Raw genomic sequence first — 27245 nt, forward strand, 5'->3', positions numbered from 1 at the left:
ATTCATATTCTATTTGCTGAGCCTAGGTTGTGCACAATTCAGGGCTTAACAGTGTTGAACATTGGCTAAGATTAAGACAACATAATCCCCCTTTTTGATTCTATTCCTAGACAATTACTTCTAGGAATGGCTGTATAAAGTCACTGGCCTGTAGTAAAAGGGCTGCCAAGAATCACAACAGGGAAAATTTAAGGGCTGGCTGACAGAGGAACATGTAACCTAGTTACCCTTAAAGGGAGCTCTATCGTTCCAAAGAAACTGCACCCCATCATTATTTTATGGTTTTGTGTGCACATTATTTTGAAAAAACATTTAGTACATTTGCAATTGCTAATAATCTCATTTTTAATAAACATGACATTAATGTGTTTAAAAATGACTTGTTTAACCTTAAATGGAGGACATGCCAAACTTTAATAACACTCTGCTTGAGATAACTAATAGCAAGCCCCATACTCAGGTCATTTAGAGTTGTTAAATTTCCTTGCCAGTTTAAGCTGTGCAGACAGACATGCGGTTATTAGTTCAGGCTGCAGACAATTACTCTTAGTGAGTTGATGACCTCCCCACGGGAGAGGAGCAAGTAGGCACCACTGCTGCTAAACGGCTGGCTAACTTCAAATTAAAATGTTTCCAAAGGATGAATTCATAAAGCCTTGTTGCAGATTTACAGTTATGAGTATGAAAGCTAATTCCATGTATTTAGTCTTTCTGCATATTTATTGGTCATGCACTGTACAGCTACCAGTGAACTTCTGCATGCTGCATTTTAAAAATGAACAAGTTTCTTGCAGAAGGTTATTGAAATGTGAACAAGTGGGATGTGTGCTCTGGGCTGAAAAGCCTCAGAAAATGTCAGACACATTTCTAGTTCTTTTTTGTTGATGCTCTGCCTGCATAGATCTTCTGTGACCTGACTTACAGCAGCATCACACACGCTTTTCAGGCTCTCCATTCTCTAGCTAGTTGTTTAAACATGGCTGTCATACGCCTACTCATTTTTATTGCTCCCACCTTTATTTCGGTTTTTCACATATTCCTCTCATAATGCACTTTTTACAGTTGTGATGTTTGTATGTTATGCTAAAATAACAGATACTTAAACACAAATGGCTTTACAATGTTTTTTTTAATTATTTCCCAATACCACTTACCAGCAAAACATACCTATGAATCTAATTAAACAAAGAGCAATTATCTTTCCTGTATAAATGGCCATTTTTTGAGCACAGAAAGATGAATCTAATGTTTGTCAGGTTTGTTGTAACAAGGAATGTCAAGGATAACATTCTGTAGCTCTACCTGAACAGTAGGACGGACGGACATCAGGTGAAAACATGACTGCTATTGTATGTCCTACAAAGAAAACTGCTGAGGTCACACAGGTGGTTGTCAAGAACAGTCCATGCAGGTCTGCAAGAATCTGTGTGACTGGAACACCACCTAAAGGTCAATTCAAGTTGACTATTTCCCCATTGCTTTGATGCTTTCTAATGCTATAGAGTCCAGCTCTCTGAGTTCACTGTCGTCCTGTCCGCCCCCCCCCAAAATTCATGGTTCATGGCTTGGACCCAGGGAATAAGGTGTGTGCAAAGTGTTGAAGCTCATCTACTCCCCAACACTGCGCTACTGTAGCTGAAAATGTACTTCAATTCCAGTACCTCAACAAAACTCCAATGGGGAGGAGAGGATGCTTATCAGTTGACTATCCTATTTCTATTTTGTAATATATTCAAATGAAAAAGACACATCTTTTTTTTCACTTTCTGCATTTTTATTGAAAAAAATGGTACCAATTTGAAAAACAAAATCTGAGAAAAGATATCAATTCAAAGAGCCAAGCTCTAATTTACAGCGGTATTGCACGAATACAAAACTCTCCACTTTCAAACTGTATTTATATGGTTAAGGAGTGCACAGTACAGTCTCGAAGACACACAGTCAATGTTTTTAAAAAATGCTACATTTTCACTGGGTCTCAGTTTATTTGATACAGAGAATGTGTGGTCCCCAAGACGTCTTCGAAACCAAAGGAGTAATGCAAGGCATATCCAGAGCCTTAAAGCAAACATACTCAAGTTCCAGACTGTAATTTCTGGTGACTGGCCTTTGTGTTTTTGTTGATATCTCTTATAAAAGATTACAAAAAAGTATATTGTCACCACAGGAATGTTTTACATTTTAAAAAGAAACAAATAGCTTTTCAAAAATTCCACCCAGATGTGAAGACTTTTTAACAATGAAAAGTTCCTCAACAATGAAAACAGGAAGCAGGAACATTTTACAGTAAAAACAGGCATTATTAACCTGACAAAACATCTGATTTACGAGTGTGTTCTTGAAAGATATAGGTTGAGTTCTAGCACAGGCCAGAAATTCCCTCAGACAAAACACAAAATGAAACCACTGTGGTTTTCTTCAAATTAATTACAAATCTAATTCCTGAAGCCAATTGTTAATTACAGAAATCCAGTTTTGTGTTTTATTACAAACAAAATGATAAGTGTACTTTACACCAGAAACCAGGGACATGTATGAAATATATATATATATATACACACATATATAAATTATTTTCCAGTGCATTGAGATTACATAGGGTCTGTTGTTATATTATGCAAGTCCAAAACATAAAAGGCCTTTGACATCACTGTCATAAACATGCAAAGTAATGGAAATGAAGGCAATTAATATTTAATCAGGGATGGAAATAAGACTCCTATTGCATAGCAGTTACACCCATTGCAGGTTTTACTTGATGTTTGGTTACCCATAGCACAGGAGTCTCCAACCATGGTCCTGGAGAGCTACTGTGGCTGCTGGTTTTTTGTTTCAACCAGTTTCTCAGTTACTTAATTGAACCAATTATCGGCTTAATTAGTCAAGATTAACAGGTGTTCCAGATCTTTAGCCACTGATGATGTAAATACATGACCTGCAGGATGGGGGTTCTCCAGGACCAGGGTTGGAGACTCCTGTCATAGTATTCAAGCATTCAAAATTCTAAAAGGTAATGACAATGTCGACCCAGGGGACTTTCGACCTGAAAAAAGAAACAAGGAGGATCTGGAACCAACTCCCCAGTAATGTTGTTGAAGCTGACACCCTGGGATCCTTCAAGAAGCTGCTTGATGAGATTCTGGGATCAATAAGCTACTAACAACCAAACGAGCAAGATGGGCCGAATGGCCTCCTCTCGGTTTGTAAACTTTCTTATGTTCTTATGTTCTTATATAGGTAACAAGCTCAGGTGTGTCTTATTAAACCAGGAATGGATTCAACTGCTATGCAATGGGAGCCTTATTTCCATCCCTGTATTTTAAATATGACATTTGATTGTGTCCAATACAGCAGCCTGTTTTTCCAATCTCTATAGCCCAATTAGTTTTACTAAGCATGCCAAACACAGATTATTGTGCAAGAACCAGAGTTGTGCCTTCACAGGGGATAGTGGGAATATGTATTACATTCGCTTCAAATATTGTACTTCAAATAGAGTAAACTAGCCAACATACTTCCTAAAGTCAGTATTAAACCATTCTATTATATTAGTAACCTACTTAATACTGTGGGTCTACATTTTCTTTTTTGAAAAGAAAGATGTGTATGTCAAACAGCCGCCCATCTTGCTAACAAAAATAAAAGGGCTGGCCTAACCTTATAGAATTCAAGCAAATGCTTTCAAAAAACAGTTGTCTGTATCTGTGGGGCTGTAAGTATGAGTCATGTATCCTGGCACAATCTTGGTACTGACAAAACAGAACACGGTTACAAAAAATTGCACACAAGGAAATCTATACAGTAGAAATAAACAAATATACACAAAATAAATTATGAAGAATAAGTTACAAGGAAAAGAAGTCCCTTTTTGATGTTTGGAGCTGACCCACTCAAATTGGGTGGGGAATATATAAAAAAAATATTCACAAGTTGATTCTAAGGAAGGCAGGAGGCTACGGTAGTTGGCTCAGCTTTCAAGGTTCACAGGAAACAGCCATTACGGAGGCTGCTTACCATTTGACACCTTTTAAGGAGTTGCAAATAGTATAATCTACTGTTCATGACTTATAATGGTGGTAATTAGAGGATAGAACGATGGCTCTTGATGGCCTTTAGCCGTTATACAACAGCTCTTATTGCAAAACTTACAGCCACTAGTGTTACATTAGTTTATATTAACCCCAACTGTTTTAATGTGTTAATAATTTTTTTTCAAGGGTTTTCCTGGGTTTTTCATAATCTAAGAACACAGATATAATGGAGAATAGTCAAATTACAATGGGCAGTTCCAAAGGCATTCTGTAACTCCTTGGTACATTTAGACCCTGATTAAACGTCATGTTTGTATATTTTTGAGTGTCGCACTAACTACATTTTTTATCAGCTGGTACCCGACTCATGCACAAACATGTTATGGCTTTTAAAAGTTGTTTAAAATGTCAGACATCATCTATTGGGATTAAATTTAAGTAATTAAAATCAGTTTACGTTCAAGTAACAAGCTGCAAAAGAAAAAGAAAGAACCAAGTAATTTATGAGGTTTAGTGAAATTGTGATTGTACATTTGTTTAATGCCCAATTTTATATAAAAATGTGATAGACTAGGATTCAAGACTAAAAAACAGATTTCTGTCTAGGGTATTTTAATGAGTGGCAGGGCCAGCTTCCATCAAAGAGGGACAAAAAAAAATGAAACAGCATCAGTGGTCTACAAATGTATTAATTTTCACAATTAACCAAAATTATTACAGTCTTCCTCAACTTGAAGTATGTTTGTTTTCCTGTACAAAATCTACTTCTTAGTGACAAACTAGTGGTTATTTGTAACAATAGCACCGTACTGAATCCATTGAATTATCACATCCAAGTAACCTGAAATTAGGCGCAAGAACTCTGGCGCTCCACTGTTAAACCACATCCTGAGAAAATGTCTGATATAAATCGCAGGTTTTTGTACCTCATATGATTTTGTTCCCCCTTTTAGAACAACTAGTCCAAAACAATGTTTAATAGTTTAAGGAGGAAAGGTGTGGTACACTTTATCAATATCTATCAAAATAAAATTGAATTTCTCTAGAAAAAGGATATGTGCAAGGGAAATCATTTTTACGAATACAGGTTTTTTTTTAGTAAAGGATTCAGCTTTATTCAGTCAGTGCTAAAGGTACCATGTTTGCACCATATGCGAGATCCAAGAGAAGCCCAGGCTTGCCCTGTACGTACAGAATTGGATACCCTTCATTCATTATTAGCATTAGTACCTGCTTCACTCCTGTCCAAATCATTGTGTAGTGGTAGTTTAGTTCAAGCTCATCAAAAACTCTGATTTAGGACACAGACACACCTTTCTTGTGAGGTTCAGGGAGTCCATTAGGCACTATAAGCGTTCTGCATCGCCAGCATCGAGAAGATTGAGGCTGTTAAGCTAACACACTGGAGGTTTAATGTGTAGTTCTGTGTTAACAATGCACTTTTACAGATAATGCTGACCCCTGTGGGTGAGATGAGGTAATGCAACAGTGGCGCCATGATCTACCCACGCAAACAGGTCTGACCCTTTTTGTACAGAGGTTAAGATGCTTGCAGGGGGTCGTGAGGTAGCTGGATCACTCCCAGACTTACAGAAGCACACAGAAAAAGTGGGATATGACCTGCTGACAATAGTTTTACAAAACGAAACACCTTTCAGTTTTCAACAATTGGGACAGGAGAAAAATAGTACTAGAAACAATTTGGAAAAATCTTGGGAAACTTGAGAAATGGTCCCAGGGTATCACAGTTAAATCGAATTTCCAACTGCTATATATTTTTTGCTGTTATATATTTTTTTTTAACAGTCATGAGAAGATTCCACACAAAAATGGAAAATAAGGCATTCCCAATATAGCGGCATGTTGTTCAAGATGTACATTTACAGAAGTGCAAAAGACTGACATACTGTACAAAATAGTTCTTCACAAACAATATGGACATGTTCTTGTGAAAGAATCTGAAGAACAACATGGCTTCCTCTTGGGAAATTTGAGAGCATATAAAATCAGCCACCGGCCCGCGGTGTGTGGTTTATGGTCTAAACCCGTGTTCAATCTTACAGTGCCATCAGCAGCCAAGTTCCTCTGTGAGCGTGCAGTGTCCATCTCACCTCTGATCTGGCATCACTATGTTCCCTTCTCTTTCAAAGAGCAGATTGAACAAAGTAACTGCCAGTCTCCACCACACGGGCTGCTGGTTCCTTTGGTTTATGTGGTGCTGAAAGAAAAAACAAATTAAGGGTTTTAGAAAACCAAGTCACATGTTCAGGCCATATAGTTTTTTTTTAATGTGCCAGCCGTCTGTCCTACACTTTGCATTACTCACACAAAGAAACCAGGCAGTACATCAAACTATAATTATGTTTGCATATGTTAGGCCTGACAGTGTGCTGTGGCCTCTTTACATAAGGTTACATCATATGCATAAATAATAATGAGAATGATCAGCATCTCACAAGGGCAACAGCAGGCATGCTATAGGTGATATCTGTATACATTTTGCTTAATTATGATGCAGAATGCCTTGTAATCCATCCGTTATAAGGGGTCAGTAAGTCACATAAAAATGTGTAATTTAGATTTTTTTTCTTTACATTTAAAGATACATTTCAAAGTGAAAAAACAGCATAGCTTATAACATACGAATATGTATTTTAAGAACGTTAGAACTGTAATTCCCTTAACAGTAGGGTACATTGTTGTTTTCAATCCTACTGTTGCCTAACAGGGGAAAGTTGTAATTACACCATGTTTAATACCAAAAGCAACCTGTAACGCTATCATTTTGTACACATGGCTTTATCCAAGCTGTTTATTTTCTCCTTCATTTTTAGCAGATTAAAGTTTAGCAGTAGTTCACAGACACACAGGATATGCAATCAGCAAACTTGGGGAAGTTATCAAACTAATCCTGTTGGGACGACTATTACCTTGCTTTTACAAATCCCTTGTACGGCATATGATCGTTGACACTTTCTGGACGCTGCCCAAAAGGTGACCTTTGGTCCAGATTTACAGTGTGTGAAAGCAAGGATATAAACCATAATAGGTTGACCGCATAAGCAGCAATCACCTGGAACATTGAACTAACTCAAGACAACAGCGAGCTTCTCAGAGTGTGCAAGTAGGTCAGGATGTAAATCCCTGTCTTACCAGTTTGGGGAGGGGGGGGCAACACCTTCTTGGATAAGTGGTCACCAATCCAAAATGCAAGGTGTGCGAGAGGGGCAGGTGTGTTTAGACAAATCAGGACAGTGTATTTCAATATCTACACTTGTATTTTATCAAATTCAAGGTTAGGTTTAAAGAGGCATGGTTATCATGAGGAGTCTCAGATCAACTGGTTCAAGACTACTATGGGCTTCTTTTGGTCAACAGCACTGAAAACAAAAGGAATTTGTTCGTTTTTAGTAAAAATGATACCCTACTGATAATTCAGGACATTGAGATGTGAGTCACTGGAAAGATCCATTAGAAATGCTTGAATACTATAGAAATGGAAATGCAGCACAAGAACAGAGACATTTTGAATGTGCTTAGGTGTTTCCTTATAAAGGTTGACCATAGTAAAAGCATAGCAAAGTGTGAAAGCATGGTAAAGCACAAAGAGCTATGGTAAAGCAAATTTAAAAAAAACTGGCAAATCATGGAAACTCTGGTGAATGCATAGTATCACCATGCAAATTTACCATGGCAAACTTTTAGGGTTGGTGAGATATTAGTGGGTGGAAACCACAAGTGTTATCTCCTTGCATCTTTCAGAAAAAGAAAAAAAAATCATCATCATTTGGTTCCAAATTTGTTAGTTGTTACGACTCGGAACATTTATTCTGTCACAAAATGTAACTTGAGCATGCCTTGTATAACCTTAGAAAGCATTGCACTGATGTTTGTTGGAAACTAAAAGCCTTTCAACATCGGAAAGCACTGGTCTTTAAATGCTTACTTAACCATGAAAGAACTGTTTATTTGTGCCACTGCGTTCATGTTGATATGCAACATTCAATAGCGTTTATCTAACAGATGTGTAGTAACGGTGTGTTTTACCATGCATAGTATTACTCATCCTTTGCTGTGGCATCACACGTGGAATTGTACGCTTTGACAAGAATCAGAAATGCGGTGGCTCCAACCGCTTATGAAAATAAGCACTACCTGCAAATAAACTCAACACCACCAACAACAAACAATGGAAATTGTTTTTGCGATTCTTTTGTGAATAAACAAAAGAACGAACAGAAAAAATAGATTGCATTTCCTTTTTGAATCTTTACAAAAACAAAGTTCTCCTGTGTATATTTAGTTTTTTAGTTTTTCTAAACTCATTGAAGCTCTTTAAGATAACAGCCTTGCATTATCATCACAAAGCTATAGCAGCTACAAGTTACACGTAGGTCAATGGCTGCTTATCCATAGCCTGCAAGTGACAGCATCTGAGGACTTTCATAGCATCCCATTAACACCATTATTATTCCCTCTTTAGAAATCTATATAGTTAAACAATGCCTGCCCTAACCATTAGAGACATACAGTAAGACAACAACACTATAGTGCTTGGGGAGGTGTGACAGGATGGCTGGTGGGTAACATCAGACCAGAAAATACAGGCAACACAAGTAGTGTGGGGTGAGTTGCCTGTGCACTCTCTTTATTAAATCATATAAACAAAACACTCACACAAAATAAAAGGCACGCTGGCCAAAACCAACACAACGAAAAGTAAAACAAGTACTGTGCCGGTGCAAATCCACCGCGCAAAGATCAGCTGCTATACTTTTTATACATGTGGCTGTCCTCAAACTGGCAAACAACTAACGGGCACGTTCTGCGCATGTTATTGTTGGCAGGGAAGATAATTGTCAACAAGCTAAATTTGTTGAACAGTCACTTTCCAGTGCAGGCTCAGCCTCCCTTCCCCTTTAAAGTGTTAGCTCCTATCTGTTTAACTACCAGATAAGCCTTCACATGTATGGTTATAAAAATGAAGTTCACTGCATAAGCCTTATGCCATCATACAAACTGCAGGCGATTTTACTGCATATCTCCCACCTTGCTGTGCTTCATTGAGAACACAATTCCACTGATTCAAACAGTGGGGGATTTCAATATTGCAAATATTTAGATGATCAAAAAATAATCCTTTTTCTGTTCCAAGGTTATGAAAATCAATTAAAAACAATTATTGAGAATATCTGAAGTATTTTTCTTTCTGTAAAATTATATGTAAAACACCAGGGAGGGTCTTTAGATCTGCCCCTGTGTAGATCAAAGGAATACTTTTACATAAATCTGTAGTCCCAAAACAACTATCAATATATCAAAGAGGGAATTTCAAAAGAAAAAAATGTTGCTTTATCTGAATGTAAATGAATCAGTTGCCCCACCTGCATATAAGAAAATGTTTAATTTGCAATAAGTGTTGTCAAGCCAGATTATGACTTTGTACTACAACCTCTGTCACTAGGCCTTCCTTAGATACAAAGCATGAAGAGGAATTGTGAATAGCAGTGGTAAAACATGGCTCAATAAATAGTGTGAGCATGGGAATTTAATATTCAAATGCCACCCCAATTTGAGAGTTGACAGCCAAAAGACTCGTCCAGACAAGAAAAACAATCTTCATTGCTCCAAAAGGATGTGATCAATGATAGGTTAAGCTCTTTGTGTCTTCATCCTCACATCCAAACCAAAATCCATATAAGACTGACCTACCTAAAACAAGTTAGATTATCCTGTGTGAATTTCAGGGGCTGTTCATAAATAGAACAACCAGTCAGTGGGCTCTGATTATACAAATAATTGAATCTTCTACCACTGCCTTTGCGTCAATTAAATCGGGCCTGGGAAATTAAACGGATTCCTCAGAAAACAAAACAAGTACAGTCAAAATAATTTTGCATTTCAAAAAGTTTGAATAACAACTTTCTTGTATTCCTTTTTTTCTAAAGTGGATAAAAATAAATATGATCCTTATCCTTAAACATTGGATGGAAATACAATGCTCATGCAGTTTTTTCATACTTTTTCCCATAGATTCTTCCATAACAGATCATGGTGCAATGCTGCTTTCGGATACTGTAGAGTACACAAAAGGTCAAACTATGTGAAAATGTAGTTAACCAGAATAGAACAGGATTGTGTAAGACTATAGTGTTAGGGATTATAAAGTACTTGAATGGTTGAATATAGTGGCGTGACTTTTTAGTTTGATTTCCTGAATTCTATATTTACCATTGTTAAAGATCAATTTCTAGTATCACAACACAAAGCACACATTGGCCAAGTATTGCACATTAAAACAACCATATTTAATCCTTTTTATTCTGAATACAGGTATAGTTACTTATCAATAACTTATATACTACAAAGATAATTATGTGATACAGTGCCACATGACAATCCAACCTTATTACCTAAAACAAACCCTCCTGTAATGTGTCACACCCTGTTGTAGTGCCCTTTACTCAAACAACCAGGGGGAAGATCCTAATCTTGAAACCTGTGGACACCGATAGGGGAAACGTCAACATTTACTGGAAGGGGTTAGGAAACTAGATGCAGAATTATGAGTCCTTTGAGGGAAGTCTATGGTAAATCCTCCAAGAATTAAACTGAAAATAAACCGGGTCTTGTTAAAGCATGCTGTGTGTTGGTCTAGGCTCCCAAATTAGCACTCAGGTGGTAGAATAAACAAAACAAAACACTGTACTTTTTTGGAGGTAAATTTGAGGCAATGTTTATACAATTCATACATGAAATAATTGTAAATGTTAACAGGAAACAACTTAATGCAGATAGGAGTAGTTTAAATGTGCTATTTCTTACTGGTTTTACAAATAACATATAACTTGTGACATACTGCACTAAAAGACTGATTCAGTTGTGTCTTTAAATAAGATTACATTTTTTTTTTTTTAAATAGTAAGCTGCCTGCCAGAAAGTCCCTGGCGTTGACCTTTAGATCAGATTCAGTCACTGTTGGCTGCGAGTCAGTTAGATGGCAAGGCATTCTGGGTAATCTCAGTCACGTTGCTCAGTACAAGGATGACTCAGAAGTTAAATTTAGCCCTAGATATAAACACAGGGAGAGTTTACCCAGACACAGTCTGCAAGCCTTCTCACTCCACAACCACATATCTTATCGAGCACCATATGCATGTATAGCTGTTACTCAACAATGCTAATGGTAATGCTGCCTTATCACTTAACGACAGTTCATTTGTTAGTCCGGTAATTACAACTTATCTTTGACCAGATATCAAAACTACAAATATTGCATTACATGTTAAGCAGAAAGATAAAAACAGCAAAAATTTGCAAAAACAGAAGCTGCAAAGGAACATCACAAAAGGGAGGCAAATACAGTAGATAGATTTCACTAAAATCCCTTTTTTTATCTTTTTTATTATTAAATAAAAACAGAGCTTGGCACCATGTCCTTCTTATCTTTTGTTATGCTGGCCATTTTTCTGATATGTACACTAATACACACATAATAAACCATTCTTCTAATAAAATGTAGGAGTTAGATGATTTTATTGATTTTGAATCTTGTTCTTAACCTCCTACTTTCTACCAAGATTCAGGCTGATATAGGCAATGACTATTTGGACACTGGATTGAGAGGCCATCAATGTGTGCGTGTCATACATAAGAACATACAGGTACTGAAGAAGGTTCTCTGATTCAGTCTTTCAGGCGCCTTCACAATATGTCGCTGTGACCAGGAGACAGTAGTTTATCAAATGTCATGGAAAAACTAAGCGTTCTGATTGGCTGTTAGCGATCGTTTTTTGCAATACTGCACAGTTTGGCTCTCATTCAGTAATCAGAGTGAACACTGAATGTTGGGATTTTTTTAAATTGCCCATTTTAAAAGCGCAATAACACACGACAGGGTGGGCAATAGTTACAAAACTACTGTACTGTACTTTCACACAGATTTCATAACGGTTGCATAACCTGTGCTATTGCTTATGTAACTGCTTGGGTTAAAGTCTTATAGATATATTTTCTAGTTCATTTTCTGAATATATATATATATTTTTTTTTTTTCATGATTAACAGCAAAACACTCCAAGTCTAAAAACATACTCCTTATGTTAACATAATACATATTACAGCAAATAAGATTAATTCCTTGTGTAATAAGATTTACAGTAATAGGTATTAGTCAAAGGCCATGAGAGGAGTGCCATTAGACCTACAGTACATTACAATGACACTGAAAAAGACTTGGTTAAACACACACACACACACACACACACACACACACAAATGCATGGGACAGATGCCTGTAAAATCAGTACCCAAGTTATAGTTTTTGATAACCATGCCATTGATAATGTCTGGCTCTCCATTTGTACATTTCTATATTTTAAAACTGCTTGTAATTTTTTTAAAACTATTTATTAATGTTCTAAAATGACATTTCCATGTTAATGGATTGCAACTGTAACTGCACTTCTGTCCCTCTGAAACCGTTACTTCACAGGTACTTTCTGTTTCAATGTAAACAGCTGATTACAAGTACAATACTGAAATTGACAGTATGCTACGAGTACACACTTTAAAACACAAAAACATCACTTTGTTTCTTCTGCCGCTGAAGCATGTGGTTAGTCAACTGCCAGCTTCTGAGGTCACTTTTTTGGTCAACTATCTGGTGCTACCCTTACAAATAATTGACTCCTATGGTTAAAATAAAGATATAAGAGGATAAATGAACAGAAGTATGTTGGTGTATGACAATGCACTCCTTTTAAACCTAGTGACGGGGTAGAGAGGACCTGTCAGAGATGTGTTTTTCTATGGCAGCAGTACAAAGCAGGCTTATCTCCCTCAGATATACAGGGCTGTCAGGCTAACATAGGTACATCCTCTTTTTGAGTTTGAGCAACATAAATGTTTATGAAATCTGACACCATATTATTTTGGTTGCTTAATAATAAAACCAATCATTTTACTTTCATGTTAGCGGGTTAAAAAGTTAATCTGATAACTGCTTGGATTAAAATGGGCGGACAAGAGATTTCAACAGCTTTAAAAAAAACAAACAAACAAAACAAAAAAAAAAAACAGAAATCTTTATCTATATTACTGCCAAAACTCTATTTTAGATCCAATGAAAAGGGGTTTGTAAGAAAAATATATTACTGGACAACATAATTTTCAATGTGTCTGCTTGAATCCTAAGCCAATGGATCCAGCCAATATTATTATATGTTATGAATAGCTTGAACAGGCAGTCTTTTTGTATGACTCACTTAGTTAAAAGGCTATTACACAAGAGTAAAAAAAAAAAAAAAAGGAAAGATCAAGGTTGTTTTCACAAAACCACAAGATCATTGTCTGGTTGGGAGGGTAAGGATTAATATGAACAGGACACTATAGAATAATAAGAAATAGACCCGAGTGTGCCCTCACTGCCTCTTTGTTTACTGTTACTGGGCTGATCCGAAGCCACTCTCACGCCACCCTGTCCTCGTCTGCCAAACACACAGCAAGGCGCCTTGCTTCACACACCAGGCTTACAACCAGCTCTAGGGGTTTTCATGAAAATGTGTCATCTCTGTGGCTCTTTTTGTTTTTGTTGTCCTTAATATTGCTGGCGGGACTTGCTGGAGACTCCAAAGCCACAGCTGCACGTTACACTCACGCACAAGGTATCGGGTTACAACATGTTTATCTAGTCCAGCTACTTCTTCATTTTCTTTTTTCCCCTGACGTGTTGCAACTAATGAGCTAGGATGTTCTGGTAACCGTTGTGCTGCATGTGGTTTCATAAATCATTTCTCCAATGCAGGTTCACTTGGGATAAAAAAATAAAAAAAACTATTGAAAAACTCCCCAAGACATGCTGGTTTCAGGGTGTTAGAGAAAGCAACCTTTACTTTGATGGCAAGAAGTGACTGGTTCAAATCCAACCAAGGGGCAAGATGCTCTCCTCTACCAATGCAGGGCCACATACTGCTAACACACTTGAGTCTGTTCAATTGACTGAAACAGTGGCAGACAGAAATAATGCCACTGAGATCATTAACATTTGTGTATCAAGGATTTGAAAATAACATGTGTGTTATCAAACAGTGCATTACTGTCTATAGAAATACATAAATATGTCAGCAGGGAGGGTCTTATTTCAAGGTTTATAGAATGAGACTGAACAGACTAAATGGTGTAATTTAAATGGACAGGAGCTTTGTGACTTCACCGCTTCCATACTTTTTTGGCCCTTGTCATGACTGAGGCTATCTTGTGACATAGTAACACTAATATGATTGGTTGTCGGTGGGCACAAGTGATCGTTAACACATCTGTCTAGAACATATAAACACATGCATGTGGTTGATTGGCCACATCTATGCTTCACAAACCTTTGCTTGCTTGAACAGCTTTAAAAAAAAATCAACAAAGGGAGGACGGTAGATAATTTTCTGTCAATATATTGAGATGTGTGGATTTGCATTTGATGTGCATGGAAACTGAATTACTGTTTATCCCTACCCTCGTCTAGTCTCTGTGTTTTATGCCAGGGTCAGAGAACAACGTCTCACTGTTAATGAGTCATTTCCAATATGGGCTTTAGTCCCTAGGTCTAGTCCAACATGAATCTTTACTACCAGTATTTGAGACCTATTGGATGAAGTCATCTCAATGTTGACCACATTACTTTACAATCATAACCTACTTTTAACTAGGCTAATTCCTTAATTAAGGGATATGAAATGACAAAACAGATTTACTGGTAATCTTCACCAAACCACTAATGTTCAGGTGCATCACGTTGGGTTCGACCACACCATCTGGTAAAACAACAAGCTTAAAGGTGTTCAGTCCCACATAGGATAATGGAAAAACAGGACATGAACACTGTTGATGGGTGGTGTACTGGAAAGAGCAGCTCCTAATGGACAGGGCATTATATCACAATCAACACACAACTAGCAGTGCTGCAATATCATTGTAAAGTGCTACAAACATTTTTGTGGAATAGGCTCAGTACCAGATTCCTTTATGCAAGTTCCTCTGGAAGTTGTACTGCCCCACCGTTAGCACTGGGAGCTTTTAAAGCACTGTACACAGGGCAACCCTGGGGAAATTCTGTTTAACAAAGAAAATACTGGTATATCAAAAGCTAGGAATTCCTAACACTATATTATAAGTTAATTCTTCAGTCTGGCTTGTGTTACTGGGACTCAGACAAACGTCTTATTGATGATAACGTCCAAACACTGGCACTCTCATTTATATCACTCAGGTCTGGACAGTATCAGGCAGAGAGATTTAAAAAAGTGCATTAGACATAAGTGCTTTAATTACTGTGAAATATAAAGGTCATCACATGTCTGTTGCGAAAACTGAAAGTTTACAAATACAGGTTTAATGTCAAACTGAAGTTAGTTCTTAGCCAAGATCAACATCACAACTGGCTCTAATGGCCACTGTTTGTCCCATGTGGACAATGGCGGTTCTAGGATGCCCCTCCCTCCCCCGAGAGCAGTTTACTTGGCTAGCATAAAGGGAAGCCTGCTACTGTGTCGGCTTCCTTTTGTGTGCGCAATTTCAACCGTCTCTGATTTGCCCTGAGAAGTACGAGTGTTACAGTAATAAGAGCAGGAGTAGAACTTGCCCATACCATTAGAGTGTAATCCCTGTGGAACTGGTCTCCTATCTGCTGGAGTTTCTGCCCAATCCGAGCCTCGGCACTTAGCACTGGCTGCTCACCTCCCTGGTTCCTCTCCTCCACAAGCTCGTCCTCTACGGCATCCCGATTCTGCTCAAAATCCGCTGGGAAGTGCAATCGGTAGCCTGCATTACCTGCAAAGCAGCACATCAAGAAGAGGCTTGCGTCATCATAAAACCAAAAAGGAACCAATATTAGTTAGGCCGTGGGTTTGCGGGTTCTCTGCTCAGGATATGCAGATACTTCAAACACAATTCTGTAGACTTCCTGCTGCTTCTTGGTACCTAATCACTTCATGTGTTGTACTAGTATGTCAGTTTCACTTCAATGGTCTAGCTGTAATCACACCATGAAATGGTGTAATTAGTACCAACTGTACCTAAATATACAAAATCTTAACACAAAGAAAACAAAGAACTACAATACATTGAGCAGAATAGATACACTTTTAATGTGTTGTGGATGTTAAAGGATTTAAAGCCTGGTTAGCACGCCTTTAAATGGGAAAACATCAGCATCTATCTCCTCTTGTTTAAAATAGTAGACAGCAGAAAGAGTCAGAACCTACTGATCCCTTTTCTTAGCAGTTTAAGGCATACGTAATAGAGTTAAACAGCTGGACACAGAACTTCCCTTTTTAAAGTTTATCATAGTAAAAGCATAGCAAAATGTAATAGGAAAGCATTGTAAAGCCCAGAGTGGTACGGTAAAGCATACATAAGCATGGTAAATGATGGTAAACATGGTAAAATATAACATATTATGCATCCAGATTTACCAACATTACATTAGCCCCCCTGCTGAGCACAAACACTGTGACTGAAGCAAGTGTAGCTGAACTTCCTCCACCATCCGACACTCTTTTTGGCATTATATTTTTGGCCTGCTTTATGAACAATGGTTAAGCAGTGTGTAAGTACGTGAACGGACATTTAGCAGAGGATATTAAGTGCAATAGGAAATCTTGAACTTGCATAACAGACTACAAGCAGACTGGCTAATAGAGCAGACAATAGAGATATAGATCAGCAGACACAAAGACTGAAGTCTGCAGGCCTGAGATGAATAGTCGACTATTGTAAAAGAAAGTTGGTCAAGTGCAACAAAGTTGGTCGAGTGACACAACTAAATCTAAGAAACTGGTAACTAGCATAAAAACACCTGACACTTTGTGCTGATCTCTACGTATCTTGCTGAGAAACTACTACCACTTAACCAGAGAGTTGCACATCCACCCTGGTAGACAGTTCAAACAAGACGTAACCCTAGGAAAAAAAAGTTGTTACATAATCTCTCAGTCTATATCCAGCCTGGTACTAAATCAGACACTGGTTCCTGTCCCTGTGTCTCTTGCTTTGTGGAAAGGCCTTGATATCTTGGCAAACTAACGTGGAACAAAAATGATATCCTTTTAATATATGCATGAATCTGATGGATCCATACAGTAAAACTGTTGATATTCATCTTATGACAATCTGACTATTTGCATACTTTCCTTTCCAGGGTGATACTGACGGGCAGGTGATTGAAAGTTTCTGTTCCTTCATTCTGGTCATCTGAAGGACAGGGATTGAAATGATAGGCTTTCTTCTACATTTGTATTTGCAAATTAAATACACCATTGTACAAAGATATTACAACTCCATGTAGAATTACCAACCTGTAAATGTGCTAAGCTTATCCTTACCATAGAAAAGTCTCAGAGGCTCTTCTTGAACACTGCAGGGTAGCATGATGTCTCTGTTTGCCATGACGGGGCTTGTCGTCTGGGTCTCCTTGTTCTCGTACCTGATCTCCCTGAACCTGGTGCCCCTGCAGTATGAGAAATGGAGTGGTGCTTTGAGTGGAGAGCAGCTACAGTGACAGCGCACGGAAACTATGGTCTTCTCGGGACCTCCAGCCTCGGCATCGTCTGGATGAAAGACGTCGTCATCAACTTCATCCAGATCAGAATCCATAGGTTATTTTAATGATAATCTCCCTGGAAACAGAAACATGTTTAAATTAGTTGTAATCCTATACTACAGGCTTGGTGGTCAGGTCATTCAAGAAAAGGGCTTGATACCAGGAGGTTCCCGGTTCAAATCCCAGCTCAGCCACTGACACGCTCTGCAAGACCCTGAACAGGTCACTTAACCTCCTTGTGCTCCATCCTTCGGATGAGACGTAAAACCAAGTTCTTATTGTAAGTTGTTGCTGATGCATAGTTCACCCCTAGTCTCTGGAAGTTGTTTTGGATAAAAGCGTCTGCTAAATGACTAATTAATATACTTCGTGAATTTCCTGGGGATTGTATTTACAATGCAACTCCTTTAAACATGCACTGAAAGTATTCTTCCATTCATTTTTTTTTACAGTATATGACATTTTTCTCTTCACATGCTACATACGGTTAAGATGTTTGGTTAATCTTCCCCTTCCCCTGCTCCTTGTGCTAAACCCTATTTTCACTTTCCCCCACAGGGACACATTTGGCATGCAGGGTTTATATAGTTATGAAAATATGAAGTCACTATCATATATAGATTGTAAGATATGAGGCATTGACACCGTGGCTGCGGCAGCTTTATAGGACAACAAACTGTCATTTTCCTTACTGTACCCACACTCAGCTTGACCCAGAGAATCATAGAATACAGCTGTGTACTGAGTATGAAGCGAATATCTCAATGCAATAAGTCTTGTAATGTCTGGAAAGGTCATCTTAGGTCAAAGGTCAAAGGAATAGGTTATGTTAGATTTTGCCCTAGGTTGCTAACCCATAATATGAATATGAAAATGAAAAGTTGCACTGGTTTATGAGATAAAACAGTTGTATTTGCTTGATTTTAAAGTACTGTGTAAACCTGGTTTACACTGCAAATGTAACTTACTCACTTACAGATGTCCTGGTTGTTTAAAACAGCATATTCTCCCCTCAGTTTCATTAAAAGAAAATGCAAACAAAACAAAACAAAAAACATCTCAGTAGGTCAAGAAGTGTTTTATATTTCCACAGGAAGACATGCAAATCAGGAGTGAAGAAACATAAACCAAATCTGAATATTAGAAGGTCACTCTACCGTGTGAATGACCAACACAATGAACAAGCATCCTGTGTAGCTCATCAACAAAAATGATCTCATAGCAGTTTCTAAACCGTTTCCAGCGCACTGAAAACAAATAATGACGTCTAAATAGCCTGCTATTAGCATGTATGCAAACTGCAGTTATCTCTGTGCAATTTTTATAAGGCAAAACCACATATCAGTTGTGCACCTGCCAAATGTAAAGGTTATGCACTGTTCTGGACCTGGTACTTCCCCAAAATAATACCTTGTTCATATAGTCACACTCGGTTTACATTTGCACGCTAGACCAAAATGTTTTGGAAGGATACCAGCAAAGTCTGTTCTCCACAGTGGCCAACAGAGTTATGCCTTTTAAAATTGTTCCTTTTGAAACATAAAGCGCAGCCTTGTATAGGGAAGCACCTGCCAACTGAGCACCACCTATCATCCCAATACCAAAGTCTGCAGTCCTGCCCCTTATGACTGCAACTGACTTGCAATGGGGTTATATTACAGCAAACCTGCCAGAGGAGGCCGTTGGCATTATAAACTCGATTTTTCTACTCAATGGTAATTATTTTTATGTAAATGTGGCATTAGTGAAGGCAGCAGAAATCTGACAACACATCAGTAGAAAGCAAATGAACCCCTTATAGAGCTCAACGGTACCAGTTCTTAAGTTTACAAGGATACAACAGTGCATCAGCCAACAGAAATCCTCAATGGTCAATAATTTAAATGACACCCCCACCTCTGCCCAAAAAAACAGACCCAAGCACTTGGTTGGTTTAAGTGGGCCCTGGGCCTTACAGGGGCAAAGCATCTATGTATCTCACCAAGTAATTTCAGCAGGATTACAATTGACAGAAGGAAAATCCCTGTGGTATAGCTTCACATTCCATGATCTTACAATGAGTTATATTTGGTTCAAGTAGCCTACTTGTGTGCGAGGTGAGTTGTCTCGCTGTGTGTTTACAAGGAAGATACATCAAACTACTTCACACAGAGAACACAAAAATCCTGCCAAACACTTACAGTACTTTTACCAGTCCAAGAAGTGATAAAGAAAGGAATCAAGCAGATATTGTTGACTCTAATTACGGTTTACTGATGTTCACCCTGTTTAAAGTCTACACCTGTATTACACCACCTACACAGAAGCCTTTCCTTTCCTTTCTGAGAATCTTTTCAATGGCCAGAGCACAGCTGTACCACAATAATTATAGCTTGAGCCCCCCACTCACAAAAGAGGCAAAACATGTCTATTTTCAATTCTGTGTTTGCATGAACCCACGATGTACCCCTCAAGCAAAGTAACTGGTTCTGGAACAGGCACTCATAATGCCACTGTCTTTATTGTTATTATTTATTTCTTAGCAGACACCCTTATCCAGGGCAACTTACAATTGTTACAAGATATCACGTTATTTTTACATACAATTACATTATTTTTTACACATTATTTTTACATACAATTACCCATTTATACAGTTGGGTTTTTATAGGAGCAATCTAGGTAAAGTACCTTGCTCAAGAATACAGCAGTATTGTCCCCCATCTGGGATTGAACCCACGACCCTCCGGTCAAGAGTCCAAGCCCTAACCACTACTCCACACTGCTGCCCTTCTTAGCACAGACTGAGACCAGGCCTCACATCACAAGCTGTTTTTTATTTAACCTCACAGTTTTGGTAATAAACCCACAAAGCACAAATGCATTAAACTGCACAGACCAGTGCAATGGTAATCTAATTAGAATGGACCTATTATCCTAAATACCTAAGCTCAACTCCGGGTATATTAGTGTAGTCAATATTCCTTGGTCATAAGGCTGCCCGCTTCTCAATGGACTAACGTAATATGCTAGTTACATCACAACTGATAGATACTGTGTTTAGTTTCCATATCTGCCCCAAAGCAATGACAGAACTGCGCCACTGAAAATTCCCCTCCCCTCTTTCTTGCTGTCATCATAATAAAAGACACAACAGAATAAATGCATACATAAGTGAACATTGAACTGAACTCAGCAGTAGGGGAAAACAATATTCCAATAGCAGCACATCAGCCAATAGAAAACTGTGTCTGGTTTTCTGCCCTTGCATCACATTTATATAACAAAGCTACACTGCAGCATACCAGTGATATATATATATATATATATATATATATATATATATATATATATATAGATATATATATATATATATAGATATATATATAGATATATAGATATATATATAGATATATATATATATATATATAGATATATATATATATATATATATATATATATATATATATATATATATGAAAAACAACAATATGCAACCATATTTTAACAACGTGCATTGGAAGAGGTGCATTGGTTGTGTTCTCGTTGCTAAAAATTGATCGGCTGTCTTCACTGTATTAAAAACACGAGGAAACGACAATGTGCAGCCCGAGGTTTTATAATTGTTAAGAAAAAAATGGGCGTCAGCTTAAATTCATATAGCTTTAGGACCCAGGGGGAGCCTCTACCGGACCTTGCTCTGTATTTAAATCACTCAACGCCGAGGAGATATTGCATCATTTTGTAAACATCAACTCTAACGGGGACGCCCAAAAGCAACTTTTTAAAAACCTTATAATTGAAGTTTTCCCACTTAGCTTGTACGCTGTGGATATCCATTGCCTAGCGTTTGGCTATTAAGAACTGTGTACGTTTATCGTTTTTTCCAAAACTGAACAGAACAAGTGACAACAAATGTACAGTCCTATTGGTATACGGTACTAAACATTTAACATATAATTTACACCGTGTTAAGCAGGTTTTTCTCTAGGCATATGACGAAAGCAACCTACATTTGGAGTTTGTATTTAATGTAATAATATAGCTTTATCTACGGTGTTATTACTTTTTCTAAAAAGTTAAAATCCAACATGACTAATATTCTCAAATTGGAGGTTTTTAATAAGTGAATATTATTTCTTAAACAAGATCGGACAATCACAATAATTGCTATAGTCAGTGTGTAGGCGACTGTGTTGAAACGCAGACATTGTTTCACACTAAACACTGAATAACACTTATTTGCCAACAGAGGGCGGTAGTTCTTTAGCTTCAAGTCTGGCAAATTGCAGAACACTCAGTTACAGTGTAACAAAACGCGCGAGACAAGCGACTGTTTCCTGCAATCTGCAGCCTCGCAGTGATCAGTAAACATCCCAGGGGTACGGTGGTTAGGGCAACAAAACTAACACAAAAAACCACGAACTGGATGCATTGCTTTGGAGATTTTTGCTGGAAAGCTGACAACGCACACAGCGTGTTACTTAATGAACCAAACGGTATTTTTATGTTTTAGCCTAACTGTATTTTATTTTATTGATACAAAATTGTGTACAGGTATTATGGCATTGTATATAAAATAATACGACAAACGACGAAAACTGATTGTCAAAGCTCAGTTTCTTGGAATGTGTTTGCATTTTCATCAGTCTGTAGGGGAACCTGCTGTATACAGAAAACTAGCGCTTCGTGAGAGTAACAAGTACTGCTACGAAACTTGCATATAATCACATTTACGATCGTTTTGTACATTTGTATAGATATTATTCAGGTATGTTACATTACTTAAAACATATAACCAAGCTGCTAAAAATAGACATGTTATGGCTAAGTTAATATTAAACATACATATTTAATAACTCACGTTACGCAAAACGGAAATTCGCATGATTTGATTTAAGGATCCCGTATTTCCATAAACTTCCCAGCTACAGTTACCCGAATCCGCTTGCAGAAAATCTTCGTGATGCGTAATATAGTTACAAATACTTAAATTACCAATCAGAATTGACAATCCCAAATTACCATATGTGTAATTTACGTAGAAAGCATTTCGTTTCGTGCTACGGTTGCATTTACGGTATGAACACTGTATGATGCAGAGTCAGACACACCGGTATGGATTATCAACATATGCAAAATCCTTCCCTTTGTCAACTTGTTTGTTCCCAGTATAGCACAAAAACCGGCAAAGGAACTGATTTAAAATCGTTCACCCAGTCAGTACCACCGCTTGCATGCAAGTGCTTGTCGTGACGCATCCCGGAAACCGCTAGCCAAAACAAACAGAAAACACACATCTTCTCGACACACTAGCTGTGCATACAAGACACGGATAACGGGAGAGTTACGTGGTTTGATTTAACCCAGATCACTGGCAAATGCGTGTCTTATGAATTACAGTAAACAATCCAACAAAATAAGCGTTACTATTGCGTTTGTTTCAATCATTTGTCAAAAATGACAATACTATAGCTGTAATATATATTTTTTCTTTTGTGAAAATCTATTTATTTAAGGTTAGGTTTATTGTGATAGATGTTATCCAAACACAACATATTTTACCATGTAAACTGAGGCATCAAATCATTTTTCTATGCAATGTGCATGCTTCAGCCGGTGTTAACCCACATCTGAAACATCTAGCATTTACAGAACGTATTCTGTACGTCATCCTGCCGGTGTTTTAAGTAGTCCCTTTACTAGTACAGATTACCTTTCAAAATCCGGAGTTCTATATGATGCTACCAGAACAATACAATAAAAAACCGCATACTAACACACAATATAAATCATGTACAGAAGTTACTCACCGCCAGCTGATTAATGTGCGTTTGCAAGCAGTCGTATCTCTGCCTTGAAAGTGTTTCTGTCAGCCGAAAACAAAACCTTGCTCTTTATCCTTCCAAGACAATTTTCATACTGGCATGCTTTGCATTCAGCAACAAGCTGTTTTCACTTTCTACGACGTCATCGGCACGTACTCCGCCCCGAAACGTCACTCTAGGAAGATAAGCAGTATTCTTAAAGGTACACTTCAGCATTTGTAACCTGGGCTGCATTTATGTTACGACCATTGAAACTGCAATTTTAGGTTTTTTTTTTTGTTTGTTTTTTAAGTAACCATACATTATACAAAACACCAAATTGCTTGAAAATATAGATGCATTAACAGTGACGTCAATTAGATAATTGTTAATTACAGTGTGTAATAAATGGAAGTGCTTTTTTTTAGAATTGGACGTTAAACCGATGTCCCGTTTACTCGATGAACATTACAGACCTCATTGAGAAGCGTTATGAAGGAATTCTAGTCAAGCTCTGGCTTAGCTAAATCACCCTGTCCTGGCTTATTCTGACAAACAAACCCTTCCTCGAACTATATGGGTCATATACTGTTAATCAGAACATGTCATTTATTACCCGGTTAAATACAAAATGGGAGCAGTTTCAGGTTTTAGATTATGCTGTTTTTGCATGTACTTGCAAATACTGTTTTTACAATTTAAAACCGGCTTTTTTGTCATGATTTGCCAGTGTCTTGGTGTGTTTGAAAGTGTGTCAATATGCTGTATTGTCATTTATTTAAGAGTATGGCAACTTACAGAAACATCACTGCTGCAGAAACCACATTGCACATTTTTTTTTATCTATGTTCATAGAGCGTGTCTGCATTAATATTCGATCAAAACTCAAGATTGTAAAGAAACGGCAACGATTTTGCAACATATCCCATAAATACGCCATGTATGTTATCTGTATCTTTAAGAGAATGTTCATTTTCGCGAGTGCAGGGTCCAGTGTCATTTTAAACCAATCAGGGGATTTGTTTTGATCCCGCCTCTCCAGCGCGTATTCTGACACGTGGATGGGAAATTCCCCACAGAAGCTGATTTCCTATGAAAACTGAACTGTACAAGCGGTTAGTTTTACCGCTCTCTCTCTCTCTCTCTCTCTCTCTCTCTCTCTCTCTCTCTCTCTCTCTGCTTTTTTAGTCTCACATGTGTGAGTAGGCTTCCTGAGCGTCTGGCAAAAGAAAATATGTGATGCTGGTATTAAATGGCTTTTATCGGAATCAAAACTGAGCTCGCGGTACAACACACTTGATTTGTTTGAACAGTCATAGTCACATACCTTGTCTAGTCATAAAGTATGCAGATTTTACTACCAATATGATTTTTATTGGCACTAAAGCAACTGATTCCGCTGCTGCCAGTAGCTACACAAAACACACTCTAATACAACCACCCGTTTCTCGTCAGCCCTGATGTTAAACTACAGGCAGCAGCAGTGTTTTGAGGGCTTCTTACTGGCAGTAGAATTAGTACTGGTAACAGGAAACCTCAAAAAGACTGCTGCCCGTAGATTTTCCACTGGTTCTAATCACTCCGTTAACAGTAACATTTTTTAATGATGGAACTAACAAGTGATGAAGAACGTGTATACTGTAATGGGATGTTAAATTAGATTTGCTTTTACAACTCAGATAAAGAGGCTGCTGCACACATGTCTAATCTCCCCTTTATCCAATTATGTTCCAAAGATCCGAACACATTTTGCTAAATGTAACGTTGTAGCATCAGTTGTTCTCATTTTAAACATTCTTAAACTCATTGCCTAAGTACAGTGTTGATACAATACCCCAAAGAATTGGTGAATTTCCATCATTAACTTGAAGGGATTCAGCATTTTAAATCACAGCAATTTGTACTGACTTGAGCACTTAATAATTATTGAATAAACATTATAAAGATGTTACATATTTGTATATTTTATAAAGCATGTTCGCTGCTAATGTTTAAAAAAAAACCCAGAGAGACTGATTTTCAGTTTTATTTGTATAAAGAGACATATTTTGCATAGACATTTTACAAGGAGTGGGGTTTTTAGGACAGACTGTTATGTAACACAATTTTTGTTCCTGGGTAGTAAGTGTTATTTCCTAATTGCTTATGCCTCAAAAGTATAGAAAATGGCTATTATTCCCCATCAAACTTTGCTTTTGTGACCATGACAGTGATATTTTGAAATTTATCTATTTCCAATGAGAAAACGGACGAATTTGTGTCTTTTCGTTCACATAAAGTCAGAAAAAAACAACATATGAATCCAAATTAACATGTATTTATACTAAAGTAATACAAAAATGACTACAAAAGATTTAGAAGTGAGTAGTTTTTCGAGATTTACGATTATACTGTAAATCACTTTCACGAATCAGCCCCCAAATGTAGTCTCCCATCATGTTCTTGTTATACTGTCCTTGGTAGCGGCGTTCAAAGTCCAGTATATCCTGGTGGAGGTGCTCGCCTTGCTCCTCCGAGTATGCTCCCATGTTCTCCTTGAATTTATCAAGATGAGCATCAAGGATATGGACTTTGAGGGACATCCTACAGCCCATTGTGCCGTAGTTCTTCACCAGAGTCTCAACCAGCTCCACGTAGTTTTCGGCCTTGTGATTGCCCAGGAAGCCCCGAACCACTGCGACAAAGCTGTTCCAAGCCGCTTTCTCCTTACTAGTGAGCTTCTTGGGGAATTCATTGCACTCCAGGATCTTCTTTATCTGTGGTCCGACGAAGACACCGGCTTTGATCTTTGCCTCAGACAGCTTAGGGAAGAAGTCTTGAAGGTACTTGAAGACTGCCGACTCCTTATCTAGAGCTCTGACAAATTGTTTCATAAGGCCCAATTTGATGTGCAGTGGTGGCATCAGCACCTTCCGGGGGTCCACCAGTGGCTCCCACTTGACGTTGTTCCTCCCCACAGAGAACTCGGTCCGCTGTGGCCAGTCCCGCCTGTGGTAGTGCGCCTTGGTGTCCCTGCTGTCCCAAAGGCAAAGATAGCAGGGAAACTTGGTAAAACCGCCTTGGAGACCCATCTAGAATGCCACCATTTTGAAGTCTCCTATGACCTTGATGCCATCTCAGAAAAATGCAGATATGTATCCACTTAGGCAGCTGGAACTAAACTGAACTGGTGGGCTTAAGGCCCCTGTATTTATACTACTATTTATATTACTGGAAAGTTCTAGAAGTTACTCCAAGTTTACTCAGCACTGAATCTATCTGGAATGTTCTGGAAAATAGGTAAATTTCAAAATATCAATGTCCTGGTCACAAAAGCAAAGTTTGTGGGGAATAATAGCCATTTTCTATACTTTTGAGGCATAAGCAATTAGGAAATAACACTTACTACCCAGGAACCAAAAAAGACAAGAGGCTACATTCAAAACAAAGATATGGACAATTTGAAAAAAATGACCACACCAATGACAGAAGAATTTCAACAAACGTTTTTAAAAGAGCAAAGAAATTAAAATAGAAGAAAAACACTTACTGACACCAACCTCGTAATGTCAGTAAAAAAAAAAAAAAAATTAATAAATGGGGACGACTTTGTTTGAACCAATTTCTCTCCGAAGCATAGCAGCTAACTTGTGCAAACATAACTATGAATGCAGCATTCACAGTTTACACAAACACAATGAAACTCTCAGCCAAACAAAAAAACATCTTAAGAAAGAATTTAAGAAACATTGAATATATAAAATAATAATATGGATCAAATATATTAACACACAAAAGTTAGTTTTGAGCTGGCGAATTACAACTCAAAACCAACTCGAGACATTGTAGTGTAGTAAT

The 27245-nt window shown here is 37.8% G+C and overlaps 1 protein-coding gene across 3 annotated transcripts; it reads right to left on the reverse strand.

The window, feature by feature from the left end:
- Positions 1-1758: 1758 nt before the first annotated feature.
- LOC131697572 (bcl-2-modifying factor-like) lies at positions 1759-23594 on the reverse strand. 3 transcript variants are annotated; one of them, XM_058987425.1, is made up of 4 exons: positions 23415-23594; positions 17405-17698; positions 15759-15851; positions 1759-6249 (listed from the first exon to the last, which is right to left on the reverse strand). In XM_058987425.1, exons 2-4 carry the CDS (start codon positions 17673-17675, stop codon positions 6176-6178), a joined length of 438 nt encoding a protein of 145 aa, XP_058843408.1. In that variant the 5' UTR covers positions 17676-17698; positions 23415-23594; the 3' UTR covers positions 1759-6175. The 3 variants fall into 3 exon arrangements, with proteins under 3 accessions (XP_058843408.1, XP_058843406.1, XP_058843407.1); XM_058987423.1 differs by having other exon boundaries at positions 15670-15851; positions 23415-23590; XM_058987424.1 differs by lacking the exon at positions 23415-23594 and adding an exon at positions 22466-22842 and having other exon boundaries at positions 15670-15851.
- Between the last annotated feature and the right edge of the window lie 3651 nt (positions 23595-27245).

This window comes from Acipenser ruthenus, chromosome 15 (assembly GCF_902713425.1).
Source record: "Acipenser ruthenus chromosome 15, fAciRut3.2 maternal haplotype, whole genome shotgun sequence".
NCBI classification, from domain to species: Eukaryota; Metazoa; Chordata; class Actinopteri; order Acipenseriformes; family Acipenseridae; genus Acipenser; species Acipenser ruthenus.

Bases quoted from the DNA above. Each gene is read 5' to 3' on its own strand.
- LOC131697572 (XM_058987423.1), bottom strand. From the start codon at position 17,675: ATGGATTCTGATCTGGATGAAGTTGATGACGACGTCTTTCATCCAGAC. The intron at 15,852-17,404 runs GTAAGGATAAGC...GCTGCTTTGCAG, and splicing joins GCCTCTGAGACTTTTCTATG to GTAATGCAGGCTACCGATTG. The intron at 6,250-15,669 runs GTATGGGCAAGT...TTTTTCTTTCAG, and splicing joins ACAGGGATTACACTCTAATG to CACCACATAAACCAAAGGAA.